The sequence below is a fragment of the Podarcis liolepis genome (assembly GCF_965112155.1).
Source record: "Podarcis liolepis genome assembly, chromosome: 2".
Lineage (NCBI taxonomy): Eukaryota > Metazoa > Chordata > Lepidosauria > Squamata > Lacertidae > Podarcis > Podarcis liolepis.
In genome coordinates, this window is record NC_139555.1 from 111,881,082 (window position 1) to 111,906,798 (window position 25,717).

General features: G+C 45.9%; 1 protein-coding gene across 5 annotated transcripts; it reads right to left on the reverse strand.

Annotated features, from left to right (window-relative positions):
- Positions 1-93: 93 nt before the first annotated feature.
- Positions 94-25,624, reverse strand: APOM (apolipoprotein M). 5 transcript variants are annotated; one of them, XM_083493498.1, is made up of 8 exons: positions 25,569-25,624; positions 23,753-23,780; positions 16,982-17,124; positions 8,490-8,563; positions 5,645-5,743; positions 4,328-4,426; positions 2,939-2,979; positions 94-211 (listed from the first exon to the last, which is right to left on the reverse strand). In XM_083493498.1, exons 1-7 carry the CDS (start codon positions 25,607-25,609, stop codon positions 2,954-2,956), a joined length of 510 nt encoding a protein of 169 aa, XP_083349624.1. In that variant the 5' UTR covers positions 25,610-25,624; the 3' UTR covers positions 94-211; positions 2,939-2,953. The 5 variants fall into 5 exon arrangements, with proteins under 5 accessions (XP_083349624.1, XP_083349626.1, XP_083349625.1 ...); XM_083493500.1 differs by lacking the exon at positions 25,569-25,624 and adding an exon at positions 25,258-25,365; XM_083493499.1 differs by lacking the exon at positions 25,569-25,624 and adding an exon at positions 25,268-25,299.
- Between the last annotated feature and the right edge of the window lie 93 nt (positions 25,625-25,717).

A 25,717-nucleotide genomic window follows, 5' to 3' on the forward strand; every position in this document is an offset into this window, starting at 1 on the left:
TCAGGGACACATTCCAGCCAGGCAAAAGCACTTGAGGAAGTGCGTGGTCTGAGGAGAATCCCAGAGGCTGGACACAGAGACCTGGAAGTCCACTTTTGGCTCAAAGGAATTTTATTCAACACCACAAGACGTGTAAAACCACCCGCATCCCCAGTGAGTGAGGCAAACGAACTTCTGTATACGGTTAAGTCCAGCCGCAGCGGGTCCAAAGCTGAGGTGAAAACAAGAAAGGAAGGAATGAGGAGGGTTGGTACTGAAGGAATCTGAGGTTTTGTATTTCATTGGTTTCGTGAGCAACTGCGGAACTGGATCTGGTAAGTAGATACCAAAAAGCAAAATTGCCTGTCGGTGACTCCCGGCGTCTGTTACGAGATCAGGAGTGCCCTGGAGGCTTGTTGTACAATCCTTTTTCTGCTGGGCATTGTATGCAAATCTCCCCTCCTCTGCCTTTCCCAACCTAACCATGGTGCAGCGTTAAACGTGTACTGACACAAATGTTTTGAGCCTCATCTAGTAGCCATTGATTGCTTCATCCTTCATGAATTTGTCTGATCCTCTTTCACAACCACCCTGAGTCACTGCCCACCATCGCTACTTCCTGTGTGAGCGAAAGGCACCATTTATGCAAAAGCCCTTTCTTTTGCCTGAAGCTGGCGAGATTCAGCTTCAGTTGATGAGCCCGGGTTTCAGGCAGTATTGAGAGATGGAGAAAAACCGTTCTGCCCCCGTGCTCTTCATAACTTCGAACACTTCTACCGACTGAGCTCTGGCCCTTTTGCTAAGGCCCTCCTGGTTTCCCCTGCGTGAACTTGAGGCTGTGACCCACCCTGGAGAAGAATTCACAAAGCAGCCCTGCATTCCAGGGGCAGGCTGATATTGCTGAGCCACAGACGTTCGCCTGCAAGCTGGGGAAGGGCTGTAGCTTAGTGACAGCACAGCTGCCCTGCATGCAGAAGGTCCCAGGTTCAGACCCCAGCTTCTCCAGGCCAGGGCTATGATTGTCTCCTGCCTGAAACCCTGGAAAGCCAGAGCCAGCCAGTGAGCTAGCTTGGCCGGTTGTCTGACTGTGAATGAGGCATCTTCCTTTGGGTGGCACTGAACTAAGTTCCACTCAAGAGTAGCGCCATTAAAATTAATGAACGTGAGCAAATTGGGTCTACTAATTCCCATTCTAGACAGCATCTTAAAAAGCAGAGACATCACCTTGCCAACAAAGGTCCGTATAGTTAAAGCTATGGTTTTCCCAATAGTGATGTATGGAAGTGAGAGCTGGACCATAAAGAAGGCTGATCGCCAAAGAATTGATGCTTTTGAATTATGGTGCTGGAGAACACTCTTGAGAGTCCCATGGACTGCAAGAAGATCAAACCTCTCCATTCTTAAGGAAATCAGCCCTGAGTGCTTTTGGTGTGGAAAAGAAATACAGTTGTATCTTGGATGTCGAAAGGACTCCATTCCGGAAGTCCGTTCAACTTCCAAAACGTTCGGAAACCAAGGTGTGGCTTCCAATTGGCTGCAGGAAGCTCCTGGGTTTGTGGTGTTTGGGAGCCAACACGTTCGAGTTGCAAGGCGTTCAGCTTCCAAGGCATGACTGTAATGGCATTTGGGTTTGAAGGCTGAAGAGAATGTTTACTTATAAAAAGTAGTTGTGCTGAGTGTTATATTGGAGCAGATGAGTTGAATATTGTTTATATATAGCTGACAGATGAAGAACCAGAAGTGCTTTACAGTGGTGCCTCGCAAGACGAAATTAATTCGTTCTGCAAGTCTCTTCGTCTTGCGGTTTTTTCGTCTTGCGATGCACGGTTTCCCATAGGAATGCATTGAAAATCAATTAATGCGTTCCTAGGGAAACCGCCTTCAGACCAGGTCCGGGGACAGTCTGTCCCCGGACCTCTTCTGAAGGCTGGGGGGGGGGGGGACAAGGGCTTTTCTTCCCACCCCCAGCATTTAAAAAAACCCCGGGACAGCGGAGGACTTCTCCGCTGTCCGGGCGATCTTAAAATGCTGGCGGGCGGCATTTTAAAATCGCCCCAGACAGCGGAGGACTTCTCCGCTGTCCGGGGCGATTTAAAAGCCCCTGGGAAGGCAGGCAGGGGGGACAAAGACTTTTGCCCCCCGCCAGACTTCAGAAGAGGTCCTGGACCTCTTCTGAAGGCGGGCGGGGGGCGAAAGTCTTTGCTCCCCCCGCCTGCCTTCAAAAGGTGTCCCCGCGGCGGCGGGAGGTGTCCCCTGCCCCCCGCCCGGCTTCGGAGCACCGGGAGAAGCGATCTCCCCGCAGCCCCTTGCTTCAAAAGAGGTCCGGGGGCAGCGGGGAAGAAGCGCTTCGCTTCCCGCTGCCCCCGGACCTCTTTTGAAGCAAGGGGCGGTGGGGAGAAACGATCTCCCCGCAGCCCCTTGCTTCAAAAGAGAAGACCCGCTGTCCCCGGGGCAAGCTTCATTTTGCGAAGCAAGCCCATAGGGAAATTCGTCTTGCGAGGCAACTCGAAAACGAAAAAACCTTTCGTTTTGCGAGTTTTTCGTCTCGCGAGGCGTTCGTCTTGCGGGGTACCACTGTAGTATCTTAACCTTATTTATTTATTTTCTCTCTATTTTAATCCTTCTCTCTCTCTCTCTCTCTCTCTCTCTCTCTCTCTTTCTTTCTTTTCCCCTTCTTTTCCTCTGGATCTATATTTTAATTTTACCTAGATCAACGTATTTGTTTAGCCAAAAAACATGTTTGATCATCATCTTTGTATCTCTCTTTATAAAATCTAATAAAATTTATTCCAAGAAAAAAAAAAGTGAGCTAGAAGCCAACCCTGTTCTATAGGATCAGGGACATTTCTTTACTATTAGGCACCCTAAGGTTTGACTCATACCACAGGGAGATGGTGATTTTAGGATGGTAGGGAAGTTAAATATGTATTTGGGTTGGGGACAGGATGGCTTATCTTACCCAAGGAGTTTGAGGTCAAAATGCTTGGAATTCACAGGCACCTGAAAGAGAGAAGGCCAATGAGGATTAGTACACAAACGTTTGCAAAGTTAGTTGTGACTCTGGTCTTTGGAATCCAGAAGTGAATTTTGAGTCTGCAGGGCAGAGCGAGGGATGGGAATGTGAAGTTGTTTTCATAGCCGGGTGTGTCACGGACAAGAAATCTTGCTCTCCTCTAACTCTGGGATGTTGTAGCTGAGCTATAATGACAAGATATCGCTTTGCTTAGGGCAAGTGTGGGGTACACAATCTTGATTTTGGGGTGCTTCGGAAACAGCCTCTGTAGAAAGGAGCAGTCACATCTGACTAAGGTTGACTAGGTGCCCTACATTGCAAAGGACTGTCCGCTGTTTGAAGCAGGCCTCTATCGGAAGAGCTCTCCAGTCCAAATCCAGTTTGGAGGTGCAAAAGAAAGAAGCATGGGGAGGGGGCTTGGAAGTTGCCCATCGGCTGTTACCACCTGGGCAACAGACTGAGTGGTCTTCCCCACCGTGGCGAGAGACATATTGTACAGTACTGCTATCTAAATCCTAATAATTATTTCCAAGTTTGCATCAATCCATATTCAGTGGTACCTTGCTTCTCAAATGCCTTGGTACTCAAACGCCTTGGTTCTCAAACGCCGAAAACCCGGAAGTAAGTGTTCCGGTTTCCAAACATTTTTCAGAAGCCGAACGTCCGATGCGGCTGTCGGCTATTGTTTGCAGGGCACCTGCACCAATCAGAAGCTGCACCTTGGTTTTTGAACATTTCAGAAGTCAAACGGACTTCCAGAACGGATTAAGTTAGGCGCTTTTTAAAAAAACTATTTTGCGTTTTTGTTTTTGATTCTTTTTCGTTTAATTTGTTTTTGCCACTGTGTGGAGCCCAGTTCAGCTACTTATTGATTGCGTGACTGCAGAAATGGATTAAAAAAACCCCCGCCCAAACAATGACTATCGTTTAATTTTAATTTTTATCATCTACAATACTGTCTTATTTATTTTGTAGTACAGTACATTGATTATTGCTTTCATTTTATGGATCAACGGTCTCGTTAGATAGCAAAATTCATGTTAAATTGCTGTTTTGGGGGGGTTATTTTTAAAAGCCCGGAACAGATTAATCCATTTTGCATTGCTTTCTATGAGAAAGCGCGCCTTGGTTTAGGAACGCTTTGGTTTTGGAACGGACTTCCGGAACGGATTAAATTTGAGAACCAAGGTGTATAAGTACCACTGTATAAGTGAACCTATCTGTGTTTTCTTTTGTCCTCTCTTTGGGGTGATGCACCCTCCATCTGAGAGATGCTAAAAGCGGAAAAGTTGCAACAACAGGTAAAGCATCACCCAGTTCACTAGTAATACCTACCTTGGGTCCTGGGTATAAGCAGGAATTCGTTCATGTCAAGGCAGGAAGCTTTGCCTTTGAAGTCAGAAATACAGCCTTCAGCAGGGTGGAGGACTCGGGCTGGGGAGAAAGGACGAGCGCAGCTCAGATGCAAGGACATTTCAATTCCAAGATTCGTTACCCTAACCCATGGGTAGGCAAACGAAGGCCCGGGGGCCAGATTTGGCCCAATCGCCTTCTAAATCCGGCCCGTGGACAGTCCAGGAATCAGCGTGTTTTTACATGAGTGGAATGTGTGCTTTTATTTAAAATGCATCTCTGGGTTAGGCTTGTCTGAAAGATCAGCGAGCCTCTTCAGCAAAGGATCAACGGTGTCTCTACAAATGTCAGCATAAAAAGGACATCTAAAAAATACCGTATTTTTCGCTCCATAAGACACACTTTTTTCCTCCTAAAAAGTAAGGTGAAATGTGTGTGCGTCTTATGGAGCGAATGCAGGCGGGAGGCTCTTGCTGGAGCCGTGCTCTCTTTAAAGAGAGCGTGTGTGCGGCTCTTGCTGGATTTTCCGCAAGGTGGGAGAAGGGAGTGACGGGCTGCCCTCTGTCCTTTCCCCCACCTCCCGGAAAAGCCAGCAAGAGCTGCTGCCAGGCTCTGCTCAGCAATCCCTTGTAAGGGCTCCCTTTCGTCCCTCATCCCGCTTTGCTGGGAAGTCAGCAGAAGAGGCGCTGTGCAGCTATCGCTCTTGCTCTGCTGGCTTCAGCGAGAGCTGCACAGCTTGCTCTGCTGGCTTCTCGGCGAAGTGGGAGGAGGGACGGAAGGGTTTAATGCAAGAAAGGCAAGAGCCGCTTATATGCTCTGCGCAGAATTCCCCCCCCCCTTGATTTCCCCCTCTAAAAACTAGGTGCATCTTATGGTCTTATGGAGCGAAAAATACGGGGTGTGTTTGGGGCTTCCTGTTTCCCCTAATGGGCAGGCGCAAAGTCTCTGTGCGTACAGGACTCTTCTATAGGAGACTTCCAGAACCGGTGAGGGCAAGGCTGAACTTCTAGCAAGAGTAAAAGCCCTTCTTGCGTTTCTGGATGCGAGGATATAGAGATATGTTGCTGGAGTGGCTATGTATCTCCCATTTTCTATGTTTTTATAATCGGGGACTCTCATCTCTGGGTTATTTGTAGGGCATAGGAATTTGTTCATTTCTCCCCCCCAAAAAAATATATAGTCCAGCCCCCCACAAGGTCTGAGGGACAGTGGACCGGCCCCCTGCTGAAAAGGTTTGCTGACCCCAGCTCTAACCCAATTAAGCTCCCCAGTTCAGACATCTGTGGATGAAGGACTCACAATACAGAAGGATCCTCTGGTAGTCTCGGTCTGTTTCCTGGACAATGATGGAGTCGGGGCACTTGCCAGAGAACAGCTCTGTCCTCATGTGAGGGCGGCCTGGAGTGGGGAAGTCGGAGAGAAAGAAACATGTTCATAGGTCAAGAGAGATGGGAGCTGCAGGTCGAGGCTGCAGGCTGATGCACAGATTTCCATGGTGCAGCCTTCCCAGGACTATACCACTTCAGAACGCAGGTGAGAAAAATAACCCATTTACTCAAGTCGAGGTACATACCAAACAAATTCAAGCAACTGAATGTAGAGGTAAATTGAGGGTGGCGTTGTGGGTTCAACCACAGAGCCTAGGACTTGCTGATCAGAAGGTTGGCGGTTCGAATCCTCGCGACAGGGTGAGCTCCCGTTGCTCGGTCCCTGCCCTGCCAACCTAGCAGTTCGAAAGCACATCAAAGTGCAAGGAGATAAATAGGTACCACTCTGGCGGGAAGGTAAACGGCATTTCCGTGCGATGCTCTGGTTCGCCAGAAGTGGCTTAGTCATGCTGGCCACATGACCTGGAAGCTGTACACTGGCTCCCTCGGCCAGTAAAGCGAGATGAGCGCCGCAACCCCAGAGTTGGCCACGATTGGACCTAATGGTCAGGGGTCCCTTTACCTTTATCAATATCCTGGAAGCCCAACTCATGTAAAGATAGTTCACTTTGCAGGAAGGCAGAGCACGTAGACAGTGAAGCAGGACTGCTCAGTATGGCTGCGCACCCTAGTTCCCTGTGGGTAACGGGGCATGCAGCCAAATGCAGCAGGATTTAATGCCACCCCAGGCCTAGTAAAGGTAAAGGTAAAGGGACCCCTGACCATTAGGTCCAGTCATGGACGACTCTGGGGTTGCGGCGCTCATCTCGCTTTATTGGCTGAGGGAGCCGGCGTACATCTTCTGGGTCATGTGGCCAGCATGACTAAGCCACTTCTGGCGATCCAGAGCATCGCACGGAAACGCCGTTTACCTTCCCGCCAGAGCGGTACCTATTTATCTACTTGTACTTTGATGTGCTTTCGAACTGCTAGGTTGGCAGGAGCAGGGACCGAGCAACGGGAGCTCACCCCGTCGCGGGGATTCGAACCACCGACCTTCTGATTGGCAAGTCCTAGGCTCTGTGGTTTAACCCACAGTGCCACCCAAATGCAGCAGGATTTAATGCCACCTCAGTCCCAGTAGGGCTATACAAAAACGGAAAACCTCGGGCACAGGGTTCAAACATGGTATTGGGATATACCCCAATGTTCAAAACTCCCATTGTTCTAGGTGCATGGAGAATTTCATTCGTGCGAGCAGTTTCTGAGCTCTGGGTGTGGTACTGTGCCTATTAAAACTGCAGAGTGGAAGGAAAGGAGGACCTTTTCCTGCCTCCCCACGTCCAGCTACTCTCTGCAGACTGGGGAAGAGACCCTCTTAAGAATATTAGGGGGGTGGACAGGGGAAGGACTAGACCAGGTGAAAATGAATAGAATATTTTAGCGCAGTCTATTCATTTTCAGCTTTGTATTCTTGTTATAAAAAAAGTGTGCCTAGACATTCCGTTGCTGCGCCCATAACCTAGGTTTAAGGTGCCATTTAGCTCCTAGCTTTCATTTCTCATTTGCTAACAAAGGCTATACCATGCTATTTTTCTGAACTGGGGCTGGCCCGAGACATTTTGCTGCAGGAGGAGAAGGACAAGATGACATTCTCCTCCCATTTCCACACAGAGAAGCTGGCTGGATTTGCGGATTAATCTTAGGTCAACACGGGCAGCGTCTAAACAAAGTTTACCAAACAAACAACTACTTTTGTTGAGATTGTTGCTACCAAAAACACTTTGTAGACTGGAGCAACTTTTCCCCCTGAAACATGGGAGGTTGGGGAGCGGCATCTATTTCTAATACAGTTCGTTTAAACTACATTTGATATTTGTCTGGCAGTGCAGTATATCTACACAAAAAATGCACCTATGCTGGATGCATTCAAACACTTCCATTAGATGCACCCCTGGGCTCAAAGAAGAAACCAAAGGGCACTGTGTGCCACTTGGGAGGAGGAGGGTTACTTGACTTGTGTAAGTTGGAGAACAAAGAGCATCAAAGTGGGGCTGCTGTGGTCTCTGTGGGACAGAAACCAAAACCTCTCCACCTACTGTATTTTTTGCTCTATAAGACGCACCAGACCACAAGACGCACCTAGTTTTTGGAGGAGGAAAACAAGAAAGAAAAAATTCTGAATCTCAGAAGCCAGAACAGGCTGCGCAGTGAAAGCAGCAATCCCTCTTGCTGTTCTGGCTTCTAGGATAGCTGCGCAGCCTGCATTCACTCCATAAGACGCACACACATTTCCCCTTACTTTTTAGGAGGGAAAAAGTGAGTCTTATAGAGCAAAAAATACGGTAATTGAAATGTGGATTTCTGCTCTTACTGCTTCAGCTCCTGGTCTCTGCTAGCTGACAAGTGAATGTTTTATTTTCAGAAGGCGATTGTAAGAAGTTCTCCTTCCACTGTAGAATTTTCTTAAGAGTTTAACTTAATCCCTGTGAACAGGAACGTTACCACTTTCAAAACACAAGAGGACTTGAACAGCAAATAATAAAAGGACTACTTCGGAAAAACAACAACACGGGCAGTGTCTTCAGCGGCTCCTGAGGTATGCAGTCGGCAGGCCACATGACACTCGCAGTCCTGCCCCCTAAACACCTTGCTGCTGCTTCTCCCTACCTGCAACGCTCCTCCCTCTGCCTGCTGAGAGGGCCAGTCCTGTTCTGAGCTCAGCTTTGAGAGTGGGCTTATCAAAGGAGCCATTAGAAAAGGAAGTTCTGCCTTACCTTCTGTAGCCAGATCAGCACTCTGCTCCATAAGTAAGTAAATCCATGATCTGGGAACACATTGGCCTGTCTTCCTGAGAGAGAGAGAGAGAGAGAGAGAGAGAGAGAGAGAGAGATGGATAGATGGCTAAACAGCCAAATGTAATGGATTCTTTGAGGTAGATTTGGTCAGAGACAACTGAGAGGCCTTGGGGAGGGGGCCTCTTAACATGTTACCTCTTAATTTATTTTTAAATCCTGCATATTTTTCAATATCACTCCAGCTGACGTAACAATACACTCAATTAAATACCAGGATTTCTCATAGCTACATCATGCATCTTTAGCAAAGTACCCATCTAGATTTTTCCTTGAAAAAAAGTGATTTGGACAGATGGAAGATAAGGGCTATGGAAGGACAGTGATACGGCTCCCCACCCCCATCCTCCCACAGAGAAGAAGAAGAAGAAGAAGAAGAAGAAGAAGAAGAAGAAGAAGCAGAAGAAGAAGAATTATTTATACCCTGCCCATCTGGCTGGGTTTCCCCAGCCACTCTGGGCAGCTTCCAACAAAATATTAAAATACAGTAGTCCATCAAACATTAAAACCTTCCCTAAACAGGGCTGCCTTCAGATGCCTTCTAAAAGTCTGGTAGTTGTTGTTCTCTTTGACATCTGATGGGAGAACCTCTGCCTGGTTCCCTGTAACTTGGCTTCTCACAGTGAGGGAACCACCAGAAAGCCCTCGGTGCTGGACCTCAGTGTCTGGGCAGAATGATGGGGGTGGAGACGCTCCTTCAGGTATACTGGGCCGAGGCCGTTTAGGGCTTTAAAGGTCAGCACCAACACTTTGAATTGTGCTTGGAAACGTACTGGGAGCCAATGTAGGTCTTTCTTTCTTTTTCTTTTTTTTAATTTTTATTAAGAAAAAATACACAGTTTACATTATATTACAAGTATTACAAGTACAAACATACAAAAAAAGAGTTCCATCAAAAAAAAAGAGTTCCATCAAGATAAAAAAGAGTTCCGTCAAAAAGACAAGAAATGAAAAAAGAAGAAAAAAAGATAAAGGTAAAAAAAAAAAATAAATAAAAGAAGAAAAAGAAAAACGAAAAGACCAAAGACGCAGATACAGTTAACAGAGCTTCCGTCCAACTCGGTCTTGGAGTTACCAATTCTTATATTATTTCTGCAGTTTTAATAAAGCAAATATACATCGATGATTTCAGCTATCGTCTACTGATAAGTTATTTATTCCCTGGGTATTTTCAAAATAAATTAAAAATTTATTCCATTCGTCTTTGAGTTTACTTGAGTTGTATTGTCTTATTTTTTGTGTTAATCTCGCTAGTTCAATATATTGGTATAGCCTCAATTGCCACTCTCCTATAGCAGGTAAGTCAGAGGTTTTCCATTTTTGTGCTACTTGGATCCTCGCCGCAGCCATGGCATATTGAAAAAAAGTTTGGTCTATTTTCTTTATTTCTTTACCAATCAGCCCTAAAAGAAACAGCTCGGGGGTTTTTGGGATGTTATACTTCAAATTTTTTTTCATTTCGTCATGAATTTGCGTCCAAAATTCTTTTATTACATCACAGGTCCACCAAATGTGGAAGAAGGTCCCGACCTTATCTCTACATCTCCAGCAGGTGTTGTCAACAGTTTTATACATTTTTCCTAACTTTGCTGGGGTCAAGTACCAGCGGTAAACCATTTTCTCTAGATTTTCCCGCAAAGCTACGCAAGCTGTAAATTTTACACCTTTCGTCCAGAGTATTTGCCATTTGTTATAATCTATGTTATGACCAATGTCTTTCTCCCATTTTACCATAACCCCTTTCACCCGATCTTCCTTAGTGTCCCATTCCAATAATTGTTTATACATTTTTGAGAGGAGTTTGTTATTACTTTCCAGGATTTCAACCTGAAACCACGATTTTTTTTCATTCATGCCCAATCTCTTATGCTCACCCCATAAGGCGTAAATCTGGTGAAAGTGGAACCAATCTTTTATTTTATCTTTCAGTACCTCATAAGGCTTCACCCTCCATCCTATTTCTGTCTTTTCTAGAATATCCTCATACGTGCATTTTTCATCTGCCATATTAATTTTTTTTATTTTAATAATATTGGTTGGGGAGAGCCACCATGGGATACCTTTCTCAATCAGTTTTTTATACCTCTTCCACACTTCCAATAATGGGCCTCTGATAATATGGTTAGAAAAACCTCTGTGGACCTCCCCTTTATCTTGCCATAGGTAGGCATGCCACCCGAATCTTATATTAAAGCCCTCCAAATCTAAGAGGTCTGAATTTCTGAGGGTGGCCCACTCCTTTATCCAGCAGATACAGGCTGCTTCATAGTATAACCTAATATTTGGGACCGCAAATCCGCACCTTTCTCTCGAGTCTGTTAGATATTTCAACTTTACTCTGGCCCTCTTCCCCTGCCAAATGAACTTGGTCAGGGTTCTTTGCCAGTTCTTAAAGAGGGAGGTGCCTTTAATTATCGGAATATTTTGAAAGAGGAATAATAATTTCGGGAGGATGCACATCTTAATGGCTGCCATCCTCCCTGTCCATGAGAGTTTTAATCTGTGCCAGGTATCTAAGTCCTTTTTAATGTCCTGCCACACCTTACTGTAATTGTCCTCAACCAAGTTTATATTTTTAGGTGAGAGCCAAATTCCCAGATATTTTACTTTATTCACAGCTTTAATGCCAATCTTTTCTTCCAATTGAATTTTCTCCTGTTCAGTCATGTTCTTTGTTAGGACTTTTGTTTTCTTCCTATTTAATCTGAAACCGGACAGCCTACCAAAATCCTCCAAAAGTTCAACCACTCTGCTTGCACTATCCACTGGGTTCTCCACAGACAGAACCAGGTCATCAGCATAGGCTTTAAGCTTAAATTCTTTGTTCCCAATTTTTATCCCCCTCACATTCACTGCCTCCCTTATTCTATTTGCAATAACTTCTAAAACCATTATAAATAACAGGGGGGACAGAGGGCAGCCCTGCCTTGTACCCTTCTTAATCTTAAATGGTTTCGTCAGATTATCATTTATAATCAGCCTGGCCTGTTGTTCTGAGTATATTGCCCTGATACCTTTCAAATAAGGACCTTCAATGCCTGCCTTTCCCAAGCATTGTAATAAGAATTCCCATGAGACATTATCGAAGGCCTTTTCGGCATCAATAAAGATTAGTGCAGCCGGGACATCTATTCTCATATCTAGGTATTCAATGATGTTTAATATGTGGCGGACATTTTCTTTCTGGTGTCTGTTTGGGAGAAAGCCCACTTGGTCTTTGTGTATATACTTCGTTAAGAGCTTCTTAAGTCTACTGGCCATAATGTCCGCAAAGATCTTATAATCGTTGTTAAGCAAAGAGATTGGCCTGTAGTTTTTTATATCTGTTTTTTCTTTTTCTGTTTTTGGGATCAAAGTTATATAAGCCTCCTTCCACGAGGCCGGGATCTTCCCCCCCTGAAAGATGTTATTGATCACGTCTTTTAGGACCGGGGCTAGATGTTCTTCTAATGTTTTATAATATTTTGCGGACAGACCGTCCGGCCCGGGGGCTTTCCCGGTCTTCATTCTGCTAATGGCCTCCTTGATCTCAATTACTGTGATCTCCTTATTCAGTTGTATTCTATCCTCTTCTAGTATGTATTTCTTTTCGTTTTGTTCCAAATAATTCTTAATCTCTACACTGTTTTCCCCTCCTTTTTCGTATAGCTTTTCAAAGAATTGGGTAAACCTATTTTCTATTTCCTCTGGGTCTTCTATGATATTATCCTCCAATATTATTTTATTTATCATGTTTTGTTTCTTTCTTTTTCTTAACTGCCAGGCGAGTAACTTCCCCATTTTATTTGCCGACTCAAAAAACCTTTGCTTTGTAAATTTAATTTTCCACTCTATCTCTTGATTTAGTATTGCTGAGTATTGAGATTGTAGCACCTTAGAGGCTCGGTTAGCAGCTTCATCTGTTGGGTTTTTAATTAATTTTTTCTCGTAATTTCTCAATTGAGAGAGGATCTCCTCTTTCTTACGCTCCCTTACCTTTCTCCTGTAATTATTTTGTTGTATTAAGAGACCCCTCAGGACCGCCTTACTGGCGTCCCAGACTACATCTATAGGGGTTTCTTTGTTCAGGTTTAAGTATTCTTTTAGGGTGCCTTTAATTCTTTCCCTCACCTCTTCACTGTCAAATAAGTTCTCGCACATCCTCCATCTGTATTGTCCCTTCACTTCATTTTTTATTTCCATATCTAGAGCACAATGATCTGATAATGTCCTAGGGTGAATCTCACATTTCTTAACTCTCATAGAGAGTGCTCTTGTCAACCAGATCTGATCTATTCTACCCCAGCTCTGATGGGGTTCGGAGTAATGAGTAAACTGTTTAGCGGTGGGGTTTTGGTGTCTCCAAATGTCAATTAGGTCTAGGTTTTCTTCCATATCCCTAAATGATTTCGGCAGTTTTCCCCTATTCAGTTTTCCCTTCTCTGTACTCCTATCCAAATCCGGCGCTGGGACGCCATTCATATCCCCAAGCAAGATTAATTTGCGGTTGTCCAATTCTAATAACATGCTTTCAAGTTTCTCAAAAAACTCCCCTCTGTTTGTGTTCGGAGCGTATATCGTTACAACATTAATTCCCCCCCCCCCCGGAAATTTAATTGAATTCCTAAAATTCTTCCTTCCTCGTCCTTGCAGATCAGAGTCGGTTCCCATTTTTCTTTAACATATATTACTACTCCTCTTTTTTTTCCAACATCGGAATTAATAAAATCTACCCCTAGTTTTTTATTCACCAGGATATGTTTGTGTTTTTTAGCAATATGAGTTTCCTGAAAGCAGATTACATCATACCTCTTATTTTTCAAGACTTTCTCAATTTTATTCCTTTTAACTTTCTCGTTCAACCCGTTTACATTCCAGGATAAAAATTTCAATGGGTGTGTAATGATTTACCTTTTGTCTGCTTCTAAACCTTTAACCGTATTCAGCAACTATAATCTCTCTCCCTTGTTTCCTGAGAGCTCCCCCTCTTCTACAGTCTCCGCTCCCACTGCGGCCTCCTCATCCTCTTCATCTGATTCCACCACCTCCCCCTCTGCGCTCCTCTCCTCCTCGTATATGTTTCTTATCTCTCCATCCTCTTTTTCCAACCTGTTCCTTAGTCTATTCTCTATCTTTCCCAGATCTTTTTCATATCTTCTCAAAAACTTATCCGCCTCCTGTGTGTCCAGCAATCTAAATTTTTTCTCTTTATAGAAGAAGCTGATCCCCTCCGGGAACTCCCAGCGAAATGGGATCTCATTTCTCTTCAAAGCTGCTACCACTTGTTTATATCCTTCTCTTTTACGAAGTAGCCTGACCGGTATTTCTTTATAAATGATGATAGGCCTTCCATCAATTCTTAGTCTGTTATTGTAGCTCTTTCTCAAAATTAAATTTTTCATTTCCGAAGAATTAAAAATCACCAAACAATCCCCCAAGAACTTACTCGCTTTCAGATGATTAGGCCTATTCATTCTATATACATTATCCACAGTAGCTGCCACCTCTTCTTCCTTTAAATTTAACCAATTAGAGAGTTCTTTTATCATTTTCCCTCTGATGTCTTCGTTTCTCCCCTCTGCTACTCCCCTAAATTTAAGATGGAGCTGTTTTGACCGCATATCCGCCATGGCTAGGTTGTCCCAAATCCTATCTTGAGAGATACTTAGCTCTCCCAATTCTTCCTTTACCTTCAATGTCTCCTTTTTTTGTTCCCTCATCTCTTTCTGCAGCTTTTTATTAGATTCCTCAATCATTTTGGACTTTACTGAGAGATCTTGAATTTTGGCTGAAAGTTCACCCACTGCTCCCTCTATCTTTTGGTCGATCATCTCCTGGACCTCTCCTAATTTATTTTCCATATATAATACATTTTGCTTAAACTCCTCCTTTATTTTGGCCCACAGATTATCTAAATCTTTAATTTCCTCCTGCCGCGACACAATGTAGGTCTTTCAAGACTGGTGTTATGTGGTCTCGGCGGCCGCTCCCAGTCACCAGTCTAGCTGCTGCTTTCTGGATTAGTTGTAGTTTCTGGGTCACCTTCAAAGGTAGCCCCACGTAGAGCGCATTGCAGTAGTCCAAGCGGGAGATAACCAGAGCATGCACCACTCTGGCGAGACAGTCTATGGGCAGGTAGGGTCTCAGCCTGCGTACCAGGTGGAGCTGGTAAACAACTGCCCTGGACACAGAATTGACCTGCGCCTCTATGGACAGCTGCGAGTACAGAATGACTCCCAGACTGCGCACCTTCAGGGGCACAGCAGAAGGCATGTGGGTGGTGCATGTCCAGAAAACATAGGTGATTAGCCAACAACAGCAAAGCCAGGCATCTCCAGAGGAGCAGTGGGGCCTTGGCAAATGCCCAATGATGCCAACCCCTGGTGTTGGTTCTTCCATTGTAAGCACCAGCGCATGGACCTGGCCTTTTTTGGTGTGACCTCCTCCCAGTATTCTTCTGCAAGGACTGGGGGTGTCTACTGTTATTTTAAAACTTAGGGTGCACACACATTGGGGAAACACACTCCACAGAAAACCAATCTGTCGCCTTTCAAAATTTAGGAAATATTCCCTGGGAAAATTACGCTTCATTTGAGTTCATTTGAGCAATCCCGAAGCCATTTCCTCTCATCTTGGGAAACCTTTTCCAATATTTTCTTTCACTTGCAGATCCTGCAAATCGGTCTGGCAAGTATTTGTTAAAGGCAAAGCAGACCTGTCAAAAGAGAATCTACTGTGTATCAGTAGGTATTTACCATTTGGGAGGAATAGCCCTGACTAGCCAGGAAACAATAGCCAGCAAACATTCTCAGGTACCTCGACAGACAGGAGATGAGTTACACACGCAAATTTCTGTTGTAGACCCACCTCCTTCTGTGATGCTTGTGTGATGCTTTTGGCTGGTTTTTGGCTAAGAGATTGGGCAATTTCTAAAGCCTTTAAAAGTTCTTGTACATCTTGTTCTGGGTCCCTGCCTCCTTGCAAAGCGGGGCGGAGGCACTGTTGCAACAGAAAAATAAATATCCTCCTTGCTCAGACTGGTTCCTGCTTCCATCCATTTCTCTCTGACTGATAACGGACTTAGGTAAAGGTAAAGGAATCCCTGACCATTAGGTCCAGTCGTGGACGACTCTGGGGTTGCAGCGCTCATCTCACTTTATTGGCCGAGGGAGCCAGCGTACAGCTTCTGGGTCATGTGGCCAGCATGACTAAGCCGTTTCTGGCGAACCAGAGCAGCGCACGGAAATGCTGTTTACCTTCCCGCCGGAGTGGTACCTATTTATCTACTTGCACTTTGATGTGCTTTCGAACTGCTAGGTTGGCATGAGCAGGGACCGAGCAACGGGATTCGATTCTCTGACCGATAACGGACTTAGGGGACACTGAATCCTTTGAGGGGAGTTGGAGTGTAAAAGCCAACTCCAATTTTTTCTACAACACTACCAACTTGGGGGATCCTCTCCTACAAAATCTCTGAACTCCCCCTCCCCTCAAGGTATCCACAGAGCAGGTGGGGAGTCCTACGTAGAGAGTCCCATTTGGATCTTTTGCCTTGTCGAAACATCTCGAGTCCTGTGCTCTGCACATGTTCGAGAAACAGTCTTAGAATCATAGAATCATAGAGTTGGAAGAGACCACAAGGGCCATCGAGTCCAACCCCCTGCCAAGCAGGAAACACCATCAGAGCACTCCTGACATATGGTTGTCAAGCCTCTGCTTAAAGACCTCCAAAGTAGGAGACTCCACCACACTCCTTGGCAGCAAATTCCACTGTCAAACAGCTCTTACTGTCAGGAAGTTCTTCCTAATGTTTAGGTGGAATCTTCTTTCTTGTAGTTTGGATCCATTGCTCCGTGTCCGCTTCTCTGGAGCAGCAGAAAACAACCTTTCTCCCTCCTCTATATGACATTCTTTTATATATTTGAACATGGCTATCATATCACCCCTTAACCTCCTCTTCTCCAGGCTAAACATGCCCAGCTCCCTTAGCCGTTCCTCATAAGGCATCGTTTCCAGGCCTTTGACCATTTTGGTTGCCCTCCTCTGGACACGTTCCAGTTTGTCAGTGTCCTTCTTGAACTGTGGTGCCCAGAACTGGACACAGTACTCCAGGTGAGGTCTGACCAGAGCAGAATACAGTGGCACTATTACTTCCCTTGATCTAGATGCTATACTCCTATTGATGCAGCCCAGAATTGCATTGGCTTTTTTAGCTGCCGCGTCACACTGTTGGCTCATGTCAAGTTTGTGGTCAACCAAGACTCCTAGATCCTTTTCACATGTACTGCTCTCAAGCCAGGTGTCCCCCATCTTGTATTTGTGCCTCTTCTTTGTTATTTCCCTACACCGGCCCTGGAGAGCCTTTGCTCAGCCTGGGTCCCCTGGGAAAGTAGTGTGTTTTGCGGGGAAAGGGCCAAAGGGCAAAAGGAACTCACAGTCGGATGGCAGCTTCCAGTTGCAACCGCTCTGGGCTGCTGGTTTGTGTCATGCTGAAGATGCTGCTGTCAGTGCTGGCGAACGTCTCCAGTGAGGAAGGTGATGCCGCGGCTGCTGCAATGAAGAACCACCTGCCAATATACTGCAAAGGGGAGAACTGAGTCATACCTGGGGACAAAGCAGGGCCAGCACACCCATGAGGCAAGGTGAGGCAGCTGCCTCAGGTGGCAGGAGCCACAGGAGCAGCAGATTCAGCCTCAAAGAAATGCGTCACCTGCTTCTTCTGCAGTGACACGACCTTTAATTCTCACTTCAACCATTGGAGAAGGTTGGTTTGATTCCCACACCTTGTTTTCAGTACAGTGGTACCTCGGGTTACAGGCGCTTTAGGTTACAGACACTTCAGGTTACAGACTCCGCTAACCCACAAATAATGCCTTGGGTTAAGAACTTTGCTTCAGGATGAGAATAGAAATCATGCGATGGTGGCAGCAGGAGGCCCCATTAGCTAAAGTGGTACCTCAGGTTAAGAACAGTTTCAGGTTAAGAACAGACCTCCAGAACGAATTAAGTTCTTAAATAATAATAATAATAATAATAATAATAATAATAATAATAATAATTTATTATTTACACCCCACCCATCTGGTTGGGCTTCCCCAGCCACTCTGGGCGGCTTCCAAAAAAATATTAAAATACTGTAATATATCAAACATTAAAAGCTTCCCTAAACAGGGCTGCCTTCAGATGTTCTTAATCTGAGGTACCACTGCATAGATCTTTACTTTCCCCTTGTTCCCAAAGTAGAAATTAATTTCTCCCTTTTTCCTGGTGTAGACCTTCACTCATCCCTTCTTCCCTGGCTGCAGGTGGGGCCACATTTTGTGGTTCGCCTCAGATGTCTTGGCCTTGGGCCAAACTACATGTTACATGCAAAAACTGTGTCTTTTAACTTGGATGGCTCTTTCCCAAGGTATTCCCAACCTTCTTTGGCCCAGGGCACATTTCAAAACCTGATAATGTATAACGAGCACCACAAAATACCCATTTCACAGAAGAAGAAAATGGTGATGCTAAGAACCCCCACCTACATGGCCATGGCCACTGTTAGTCCTGCTCAGAGGAGAGCCATTAAAATAGGGTTGCCATATTTCAAAAAGTGAAAATCTGGATACAAAAGTTGTTGAGCTCCCCACCCCCCCAATGACGTTTTTTAGCTATTTTTTTAAAAGGAAATTTGGCAAAAAAATCAACACTTCCGAGATGGGTTGCCATACGCCTGGTTCTTCCCGAACATTTTACTGATTTTCAGAAATTCCGTCTGGACAAATCTCAGATATGTCCGGGAAATTCTGGACATATGACAGCCTTACATTAAAATTAATGGCTATGCCTAACTTAGGCACATTAATTTTAATGGGTCTACTCTGAGTAAAAGTTAGTTGGCTATAAATCATAAATGCAGGAAATAGCCACTTAGCAAACAAACCTCCAAAGCCCCCCCCCCCAAAAAACCTGATTAAAATAATTAAAAAGCAGAAGGACAGGGGGTGGAATTAAACATGACACTCATTGATGTACATGTGTACAGAATGAGGTCTGCTTGCACAATGAGACTTTCTCCCCCTTTCCACCTCCTGCGAGACCCCTGAACCCAGTGGCAGGTCTCCACTTTCAGCAGCAATGCCTAAATTCACCCCCCACCCCTACCTCTTGCCTTCCATCCTACACAATAGTTGCAGTGCCCCTGAGGCTCCACACCAGCACGACCAAAGCTGTTGCACTTCCTTAAATCCACCTCTGATAAACCTCCTCTACTGGGGGGGGGTGTAAAAAAATACAGTGGTACCTTGGTTCTTGAACACAATCCGTTCCGGAAGTCCATTCAACTCCCGAAACGTTCGAAAACCAAAGCGTGGCTTCCGATTGGTATAAGAGCACCGGAAACAATAGCTGATAGCCGCATCAGACCTTTGGGTTCTGAAAAACGTTTGAAAACCGGAACACTTACTTCTAGATTTTCAGTGTTCGAGAACGAAGATTCCACCGTGATGGAAAAATAATAGCAGGATTAATAGTGATAATAATAATGTGCATTTTGTCTCCCCACCCCCCAAATGCTGGATGAAGGTCTCCTCATTCTTCAAGGGTTCTACCTGCTTGAACACAGAAGCATTTTAATAATGGGCGGCTCCCAATTGAGTGTTAAAAACAATACAGCATTAAATATTAAAAACGTCCCTAAACAGGGCTGCCTTCAGATGTCTTTTAAAGATAGGGTAGCTGCTTATTTCTTTCACATCTGAAAGGAGGGTGTTCCACAGGGTGGGTGCCACTACCAAGAAGGCCCTCTGCCTGGTTCCCTGTAACCTCACTTCTCGCAATGAGGGAACCGCCAGAAGGCCCTCAGAGCTGGACCTCAGTGTCCGGGCTGAACGATGGGGGTGGAGACGCTCCTTCAGGACATTTAAGAGGCTTCCACCTGCTGTCAACCCCAGCTGCCCTCCATCGGCTTCAACTACCTGATCTCGGTTCAGCTCGCTGGCATGCAGCTTCGCGGGACCCTCACACAAGGAGAGAGCATCCACAAGGACCCCGTAGAGGTAGAAGAGATAGCACCACAGACCCTCCATTGCGGGAATGGCAGGCAATTCACTTGGAGAATCCACCTCTGCAAAGAACATCCTGCAAGGCTCACCTTTGCCCCCTGCCTGTTAAATGTTTAGCTCTCTGGGGTCTAGAGTCCAGCCAGGGCTGCCCTGTGCCTCACAGCAGAGGCAGAGATTGAAATCCAGAAAGACCCTACCAAGCATAACCGGAGGCCCTGAGAGCAAACAAAGGAAGCAGTGTTTCTGATGATGGGGATGTTATTGCGGGAAAACAGAGATAATCATTACCCGATGACAGATAGGTAGCCGTGTTGGTCTGCCATAGTCAAAACAAAAAAATTCCTTCCAGTAGCACCTTAAAGACCAACTAAGTTAGTTCTTGGTATGAGCTTTCGTGTGCAAGCACACTTCTTCAGATACACTGAAACAGAAGTTGCCAGATCCTTCTATATAGTGAGAAGGTGGGGAGGGGTATTACTCAGAAGGGTGGTGGGAATGGGTGATTGGCAGATAGCTGAGATGAGCCTGTTGACGACTCTTAACGACTGCAATAGGCCTTACAGGAAAAAGCAAGGGGTAAGAAGGTGAGAAATGGCTTTGTCATGTATAATGAGATAAGAATCCAATGTCTTTGTTCAGACCAGGTCTCTCCATGGTTTTAAGTTTGGTAATGAGTTGTAATTCAGCAGCTTAAAATTCCAGTCTATACATTACAAAGCCATTTCTCACCTTCTTACCCCTTGCTTTTTCCTGTAAGACCTATTGCAGTCGTTAAGAGTCGTCAACAGGCTCATCTCAGCTATCTGCCAATCACGCATTCCCACCACCCTTCTGAGTAATACCCCTCCCCACCTTCTCACTATATAGAAGGATCTGGCAACTTCTGTTTCAGTGTATCCGAAGAAGTGTGCATGCACACGAAAGCTCATACCGAGAACTAACTTAGTTGGTCTTTAAGGTGCTACTGGAAGGAATTTTTTTGTTTTGACATTACCCGATGGAATGCCTCTTCCCACATCTCCCTTTGTGTGGTCCCAACAGCAGGGGTGGCCTGTTACAGGGTGAAGCAGGAGAAGGTCTCGTCTGTGGTAGCCCCCCATTTGTGGAACTCCCTCTTTCCCTGATTTTTTTTTTTTTTAGATGGCAGCTTAAACACATATTTTCACATAGCAGTTTGGGAATAGGTCTGTAAGTGGGCAGAGGAATTCAAATGCGCGCTGCTGATTTCTTATCTTGGTCCGATGAGGATTAATTAATTGTTTCATTTTTTTATACTGTGTTTACTACTCTGAAGAGTAGTCTATAATTATAGCCAAGTAAGCACATATTTGATATCAAATAGGGATTTTCTCTAGATTGATTTGGCCACTCCAGTGACCCTGTTAAATTTCATTGATTTGAAAGGGAGGTTGGTTTTCTCCTGCTGTGTGCGGTTCGATCCACAAATATAGCTGGCCAGTTAATATCAGGTGCATTTTAGCTTATCTTCCCCTAACTGCCTGTGGGACACGGGTGGCGCTGTGGGTTAAACCACAGAGCCTAGGACTTGCAGATCAGAAGGTTGGCGGTTCGAATCCCCACCACGGGGTGGGCTCCCGTTGCTCGGTCCCTGCTCCTGCCCACCTAGCAGTTCGAAAGCACCTCAAAGTGCAAGTAGATAAATAGGTACCGCTCCGGCGGGAAGGTAAACGGCGTTTCCGTGCGCTGCTCTGGTTCACCAGAAGAGGCTTAGTCATGTTGGCCACATGACCCGGAAGCTGTACGCCGGCTCCCTCGGCCAATAAAGCGAGATGAGCACCGCAACCCCAGAGTCGGCCACGACTGGACCTAATGGTCAGGGATTCCTTTACCTTTACCTTTACCTTTTACCCCTGCCTGCCTGCTCAGTTTCTGAGCTCATGAGTCCTCTGCCTCCCAAGCACCCTTGTCCTTCTGCCCTTTTTTTTGCCAACCGTACAGTATAATTAATATGCCCCGAGGGTTTCCTATGCATTAAGCACAATAAGTGATGAGACCAACAAATGTGAATAATGTAATGGACTCCAAAGAACAAACATGTAAAAAAAATGACTGAATAGTAACACTGCAGAACAACCAGCTATAGATCCTTTTCAACCTTACATCTTTTTCAAATATGTCCTAGTCAGTCCTAAGTTCCCGAGAAATGTTTTCCAAACAGTCTCCTTTGGGGAATGTGTCCATATAATTCCTCTTGTGCATCGGTGGCTGATAAGAATTCTGTTAGCTAAGCTATTTTCTCTCTGGAAAGTTTTTAAACTCCTCCTGAATGTTAATAATGGGGCAGCCAGATACATTTCATCAGAAAGGGTATTCCACAAATAGGGAAAGGTCACCATCAACTGGGAATATATATGGTCCTATTACAGATACAGTGGTACCTCGTGTTACATACGCTTCAGGTTACAGACTCCGCTAACCCAGAAATAGTGCTTCAGGTTAAGAACTTTGCTTCAGGATGAGAACAGAAATCGTGCTCCGGCGGCGCAGCAGCAGCAGGAGGCCCCATTAGCTAAAGTGGTGCTTCAGGTTAAGAACAGTTTCAGGTTAAGTACAGACCTCCGGAACGAATTAAGTACTTAACACGAGGTACTACTGTACAGTCATACCTCGGGTTAAATATGCTTCAGGTTGAGAGTTTTCAGGTTACGCTCTGTGGCAACCCGGGAGTAACGGAGTGCGATACTTCCATGTTTCGCCGCTCGTGCATGCACAGATGCTCAAAATGACGTCATGCGCATGCGCGGAAGCGGCAAAACGCGACCCACGCCAGCGCAGACGCGCTGTCGCATCTTACGTTCTATTCAGGATGCGAACGGGGTTAAAGGACGGATCCCGTTTGCATCCTGAGGTACCACTGTACAGTGGTGCCCCGCAAGACGAATGCCTCGCAAGACGGAAAACTCGCTAGACGAAAGAGTTTTCCGTTTTGGAGGTGCTTCGCAAAACGAATTTCCTATGGGCTTGCTTTGCAAGACGACAATGTCTTGCGAGTTCCTGCTGGTTTTTTCCCCTTCCCCCCCTTTTTCTAAGCCGCTTATCAGCTGATCCGATCAGCAGATAAGCCGCTAAAATCCGCTAATCCTTCAATGGGCTTGCTTCGCAAGACGAAAAAAACGCTAGACGAAGAGAATCACAGAACGGATTCTTTTCGTCTTGCGAGGCACCACTGTATATTGTTCTGCAATACAAAGATGGCTCAATATATTATGCTGCCTGAGGCAAAGAACAAGACGATGCCTGTCCCTTCATGTACAAAGTTAGAAACACGGCAACATCCTCCACAGCACTTGAGGGGAGCAGACAAGCTTAGTGCAGGCTACATTACACATACAGATGTATTACAATATGCAGTTGCTTCCTGCATCTGCTGCCTCAGGGCCTAATGAGTTTCAGGCTGTAAACTGAGGGTACATATTGACTCAGTGTATCATGACATGAGAACAGCTCAGCCAATAGCAAGGGTGGGTGGATTTAAAATGTGATTGACAGGCAACACCCACGCCTTGCTGTGGGAAACAGTGTAGACCGAATTGCGTAGGCAAAAACTGTGGCAGTGATTTGGAGAGAATATGGGCTGTGCCTCATAAGTTATTACTTGTTATTCAAATTAATTTATTTGGGTTTCAACCCATGTACATTTCAAATCTGAGTACAGCAAGTGTTGAGGTCAAGCCTTATTAATACACACACAGAGAGAGAAACCATGTTTACAGCTGCAAACTTTGCTCCATTCTTCAGTGATTGAGAGCAGAAAGTGGCTAAGGGCTGCCTAATAATAATAATAATATTTAATAATTATTCTTCTATTAGTTGTCCAAGGCAGGTAAGTTTCTAGGCGACTTAGGAAGTTTATGCAAAACTTTTTTTTAGCCTTCAGTATGTTTCACGTACATTATATTGTAATTCTTACCACAACCCTGTAAGGTAGATCATTTTTGTCTCCATATTGCAAATGGGGTGCTGAGAGAATAGCTGTCTGTCTTAGGGCCCCCCGCCTTGAGTTGGTGGCTGATGGGAACTGAGGGATTGCTCATTTGTAGACCAGATCCCGTCATTACATGCATACATACAGACATCCTAATCTTACATGACTGGGAGAAATACCGGTGCAACTTTTCATAGCATACAAATGCGGATAACCTCATTTGTTGAAAACAGCTGTTGAAGCCTGGAGGCGTTTTTGCAATATTTTATATATATATTAGTAGATTTTCTTTTTAACCAAAAGTCCTGTTTAGGGGACACTGCCTCAGGCTGGGTGGGGATCCCTATACTTTTTTTTAAAAAATATATTTATTTATTTAATTAAAACAGTTTTAGTGATGGTGACAACTAAATCAGTTTCAAATTTGCAATACGACTATTAAAAACAAGGTAGGCATGCCATAACTAGCCCAGTGTTTCCCAACCTTTTTTGGGCAAAGGCACACTTGTTTCATGAAAAAAATCTCGAGGCACACCACCATTACAGCCCCGTGACGTCAGCGCGCAGCGTCACGCTGGGAGGGATGCACGAAAGTGTAAGTTTCAATTTTTTCCCCTCCCCCTTGCCTTCCTTCTGTGCCAACCGCCAAAAAGCCAAGACCTTAGGGCAGCAGGTCGACACGGAAGACAGGTGCGACGGCCGTGTCCTCTTCTGCCACACTTGGCAGCCCTGCCTCACGGTCGTGACTCCCACCCTGATTTCTCCCCACAGGTCGAGTGGCACAGGCAGCCCAATGTGTCCAGCCCAGACACAAGCCCCGCTTCCCCACTCTAGATCCTGAATGCGACCAAGTGCTCTGGACTCCCGAGCAGGGTGCGAAAGAGGACTCGCATCTGGTAGCCTCCGGGCTCCTCGCCTGCTCGAGGGATGGCATTGCAGGCAAGCTGCCGGCCGTCGCCATCGCCGCCCCCTCATGCGAGTGGACCTGCCCGGAGTGGTGGGCCGGGGAGGCTCGCTCTCTGTGGGGATGTGGCCCGCACGCGCGGCCCCGCTTCCTCCTGCCCAGGGCTGCCCTCGGTCTCGCGCATGTGGATCCCACTTATTCCGAAGCTCGCGCCACTAGCCGGGGCTCTCACACCGTGCCAGGGCGAGGCGGCGCGGCCCACTGACGTCATCGCGGCTCGCCGCCGCCCTCAACTTCCCTGTTCCCTCCCCTCCCTCGGGTCGCCGTGGTTACCGAGGGCTGCAAGCTGCTCGGGCGAGCGTGGGGCATTAAGTGGGAGAAGGAAAATTAAAATTAAAACTCGCCTGAAGGCCGCCTCTCCAGATATGAAGCTATCTTTCGAATTTTTTAATTTTTCCCGCGGCACACCAGGCAACATCTCGCGGCACACTAGTGTGCCGCGGAACAGTGGTTGGGAAACACTGAACTAGCCAACTGAAGGCATGGATGCTGTCAGAAGATATCCTCAAATGCCTGGGCACATAACCAGGTCTTCAGGAAACTGAATCCTAGAGGGGAGTTCCAAAACTGGGGCACCACCACCGAGAAGGCCCCCCCCCCAAATTGCCTCAGCTAAAGATGATGCCCCCAAGAGAGCCTCCCCTAAAGACATTCATCTTATCCCAATGACAAAGGATATTGGTGCTTTCCATTGGTTATTATGGGATAATATGCAAGTTCTGCCTGTGTGTGCGCCCCATATTTTGGACTTCCTACATTCACACACAGGAGAATTCCAATCATATCTAGGCAGAAGTAATTCCCAAGTGAATTTAACGAGGCTTGCTCCTGGGTAAATGGGATTTTGTTCAGGTCGGATACTGTTGCTAGGAAACAAGGTAAACAAAAATGGCGGCGACAGGATTGGTTTTCGGGTTACAAGGGGAGCATGCCCTAAACAAACATGGCGGACAACGCAGCTTTCCCGTGCCTGTAACCAACATGGCGGGCAAACTGGCTTCACCAAAGGGTGTTTGTCCTGCGCCAACATCAAACTCCGCAGCGCGCTTCACTTCCTTTTGAGTTACCTTTCACGGCCGGGCGCTTGATGAGGCGGAAACTGCGTCATAAGGGTAACGTAATGACGTCAGGAGAGCAGGGCACAGGCGCGAGTTTATTAAGCTCCTCCCACTTCGCTCTTTTAAGCGTTTATTTGGGAGCAATAAAGCCTCCGTTC

Bases quoted from the DNA above. Each gene is read 5' to 3' on its own strand.
- APOM (XM_083493496.1), bottom strand. From the start codon at position 19,615: ATGGAGGGTCTGTGGTGCTATCTCTTCTACCTCTACGGGGTCCTTGTG. The intron at 17,125-19,357 runs GTGAGGTTACAG...TCCCCTTTGCAG, and splicing joins CGGTTCCCTCATTGCGAGAA to TATATTGGCAGGTGGTTCTT. The intron at 2,980-4,327 runs GTAGGTATTACT...TCTCTCTTTCAG, and splicing joins GCTTATACCCAGGACCCAAG to GTGCCTGTGAATTCCAAGCA.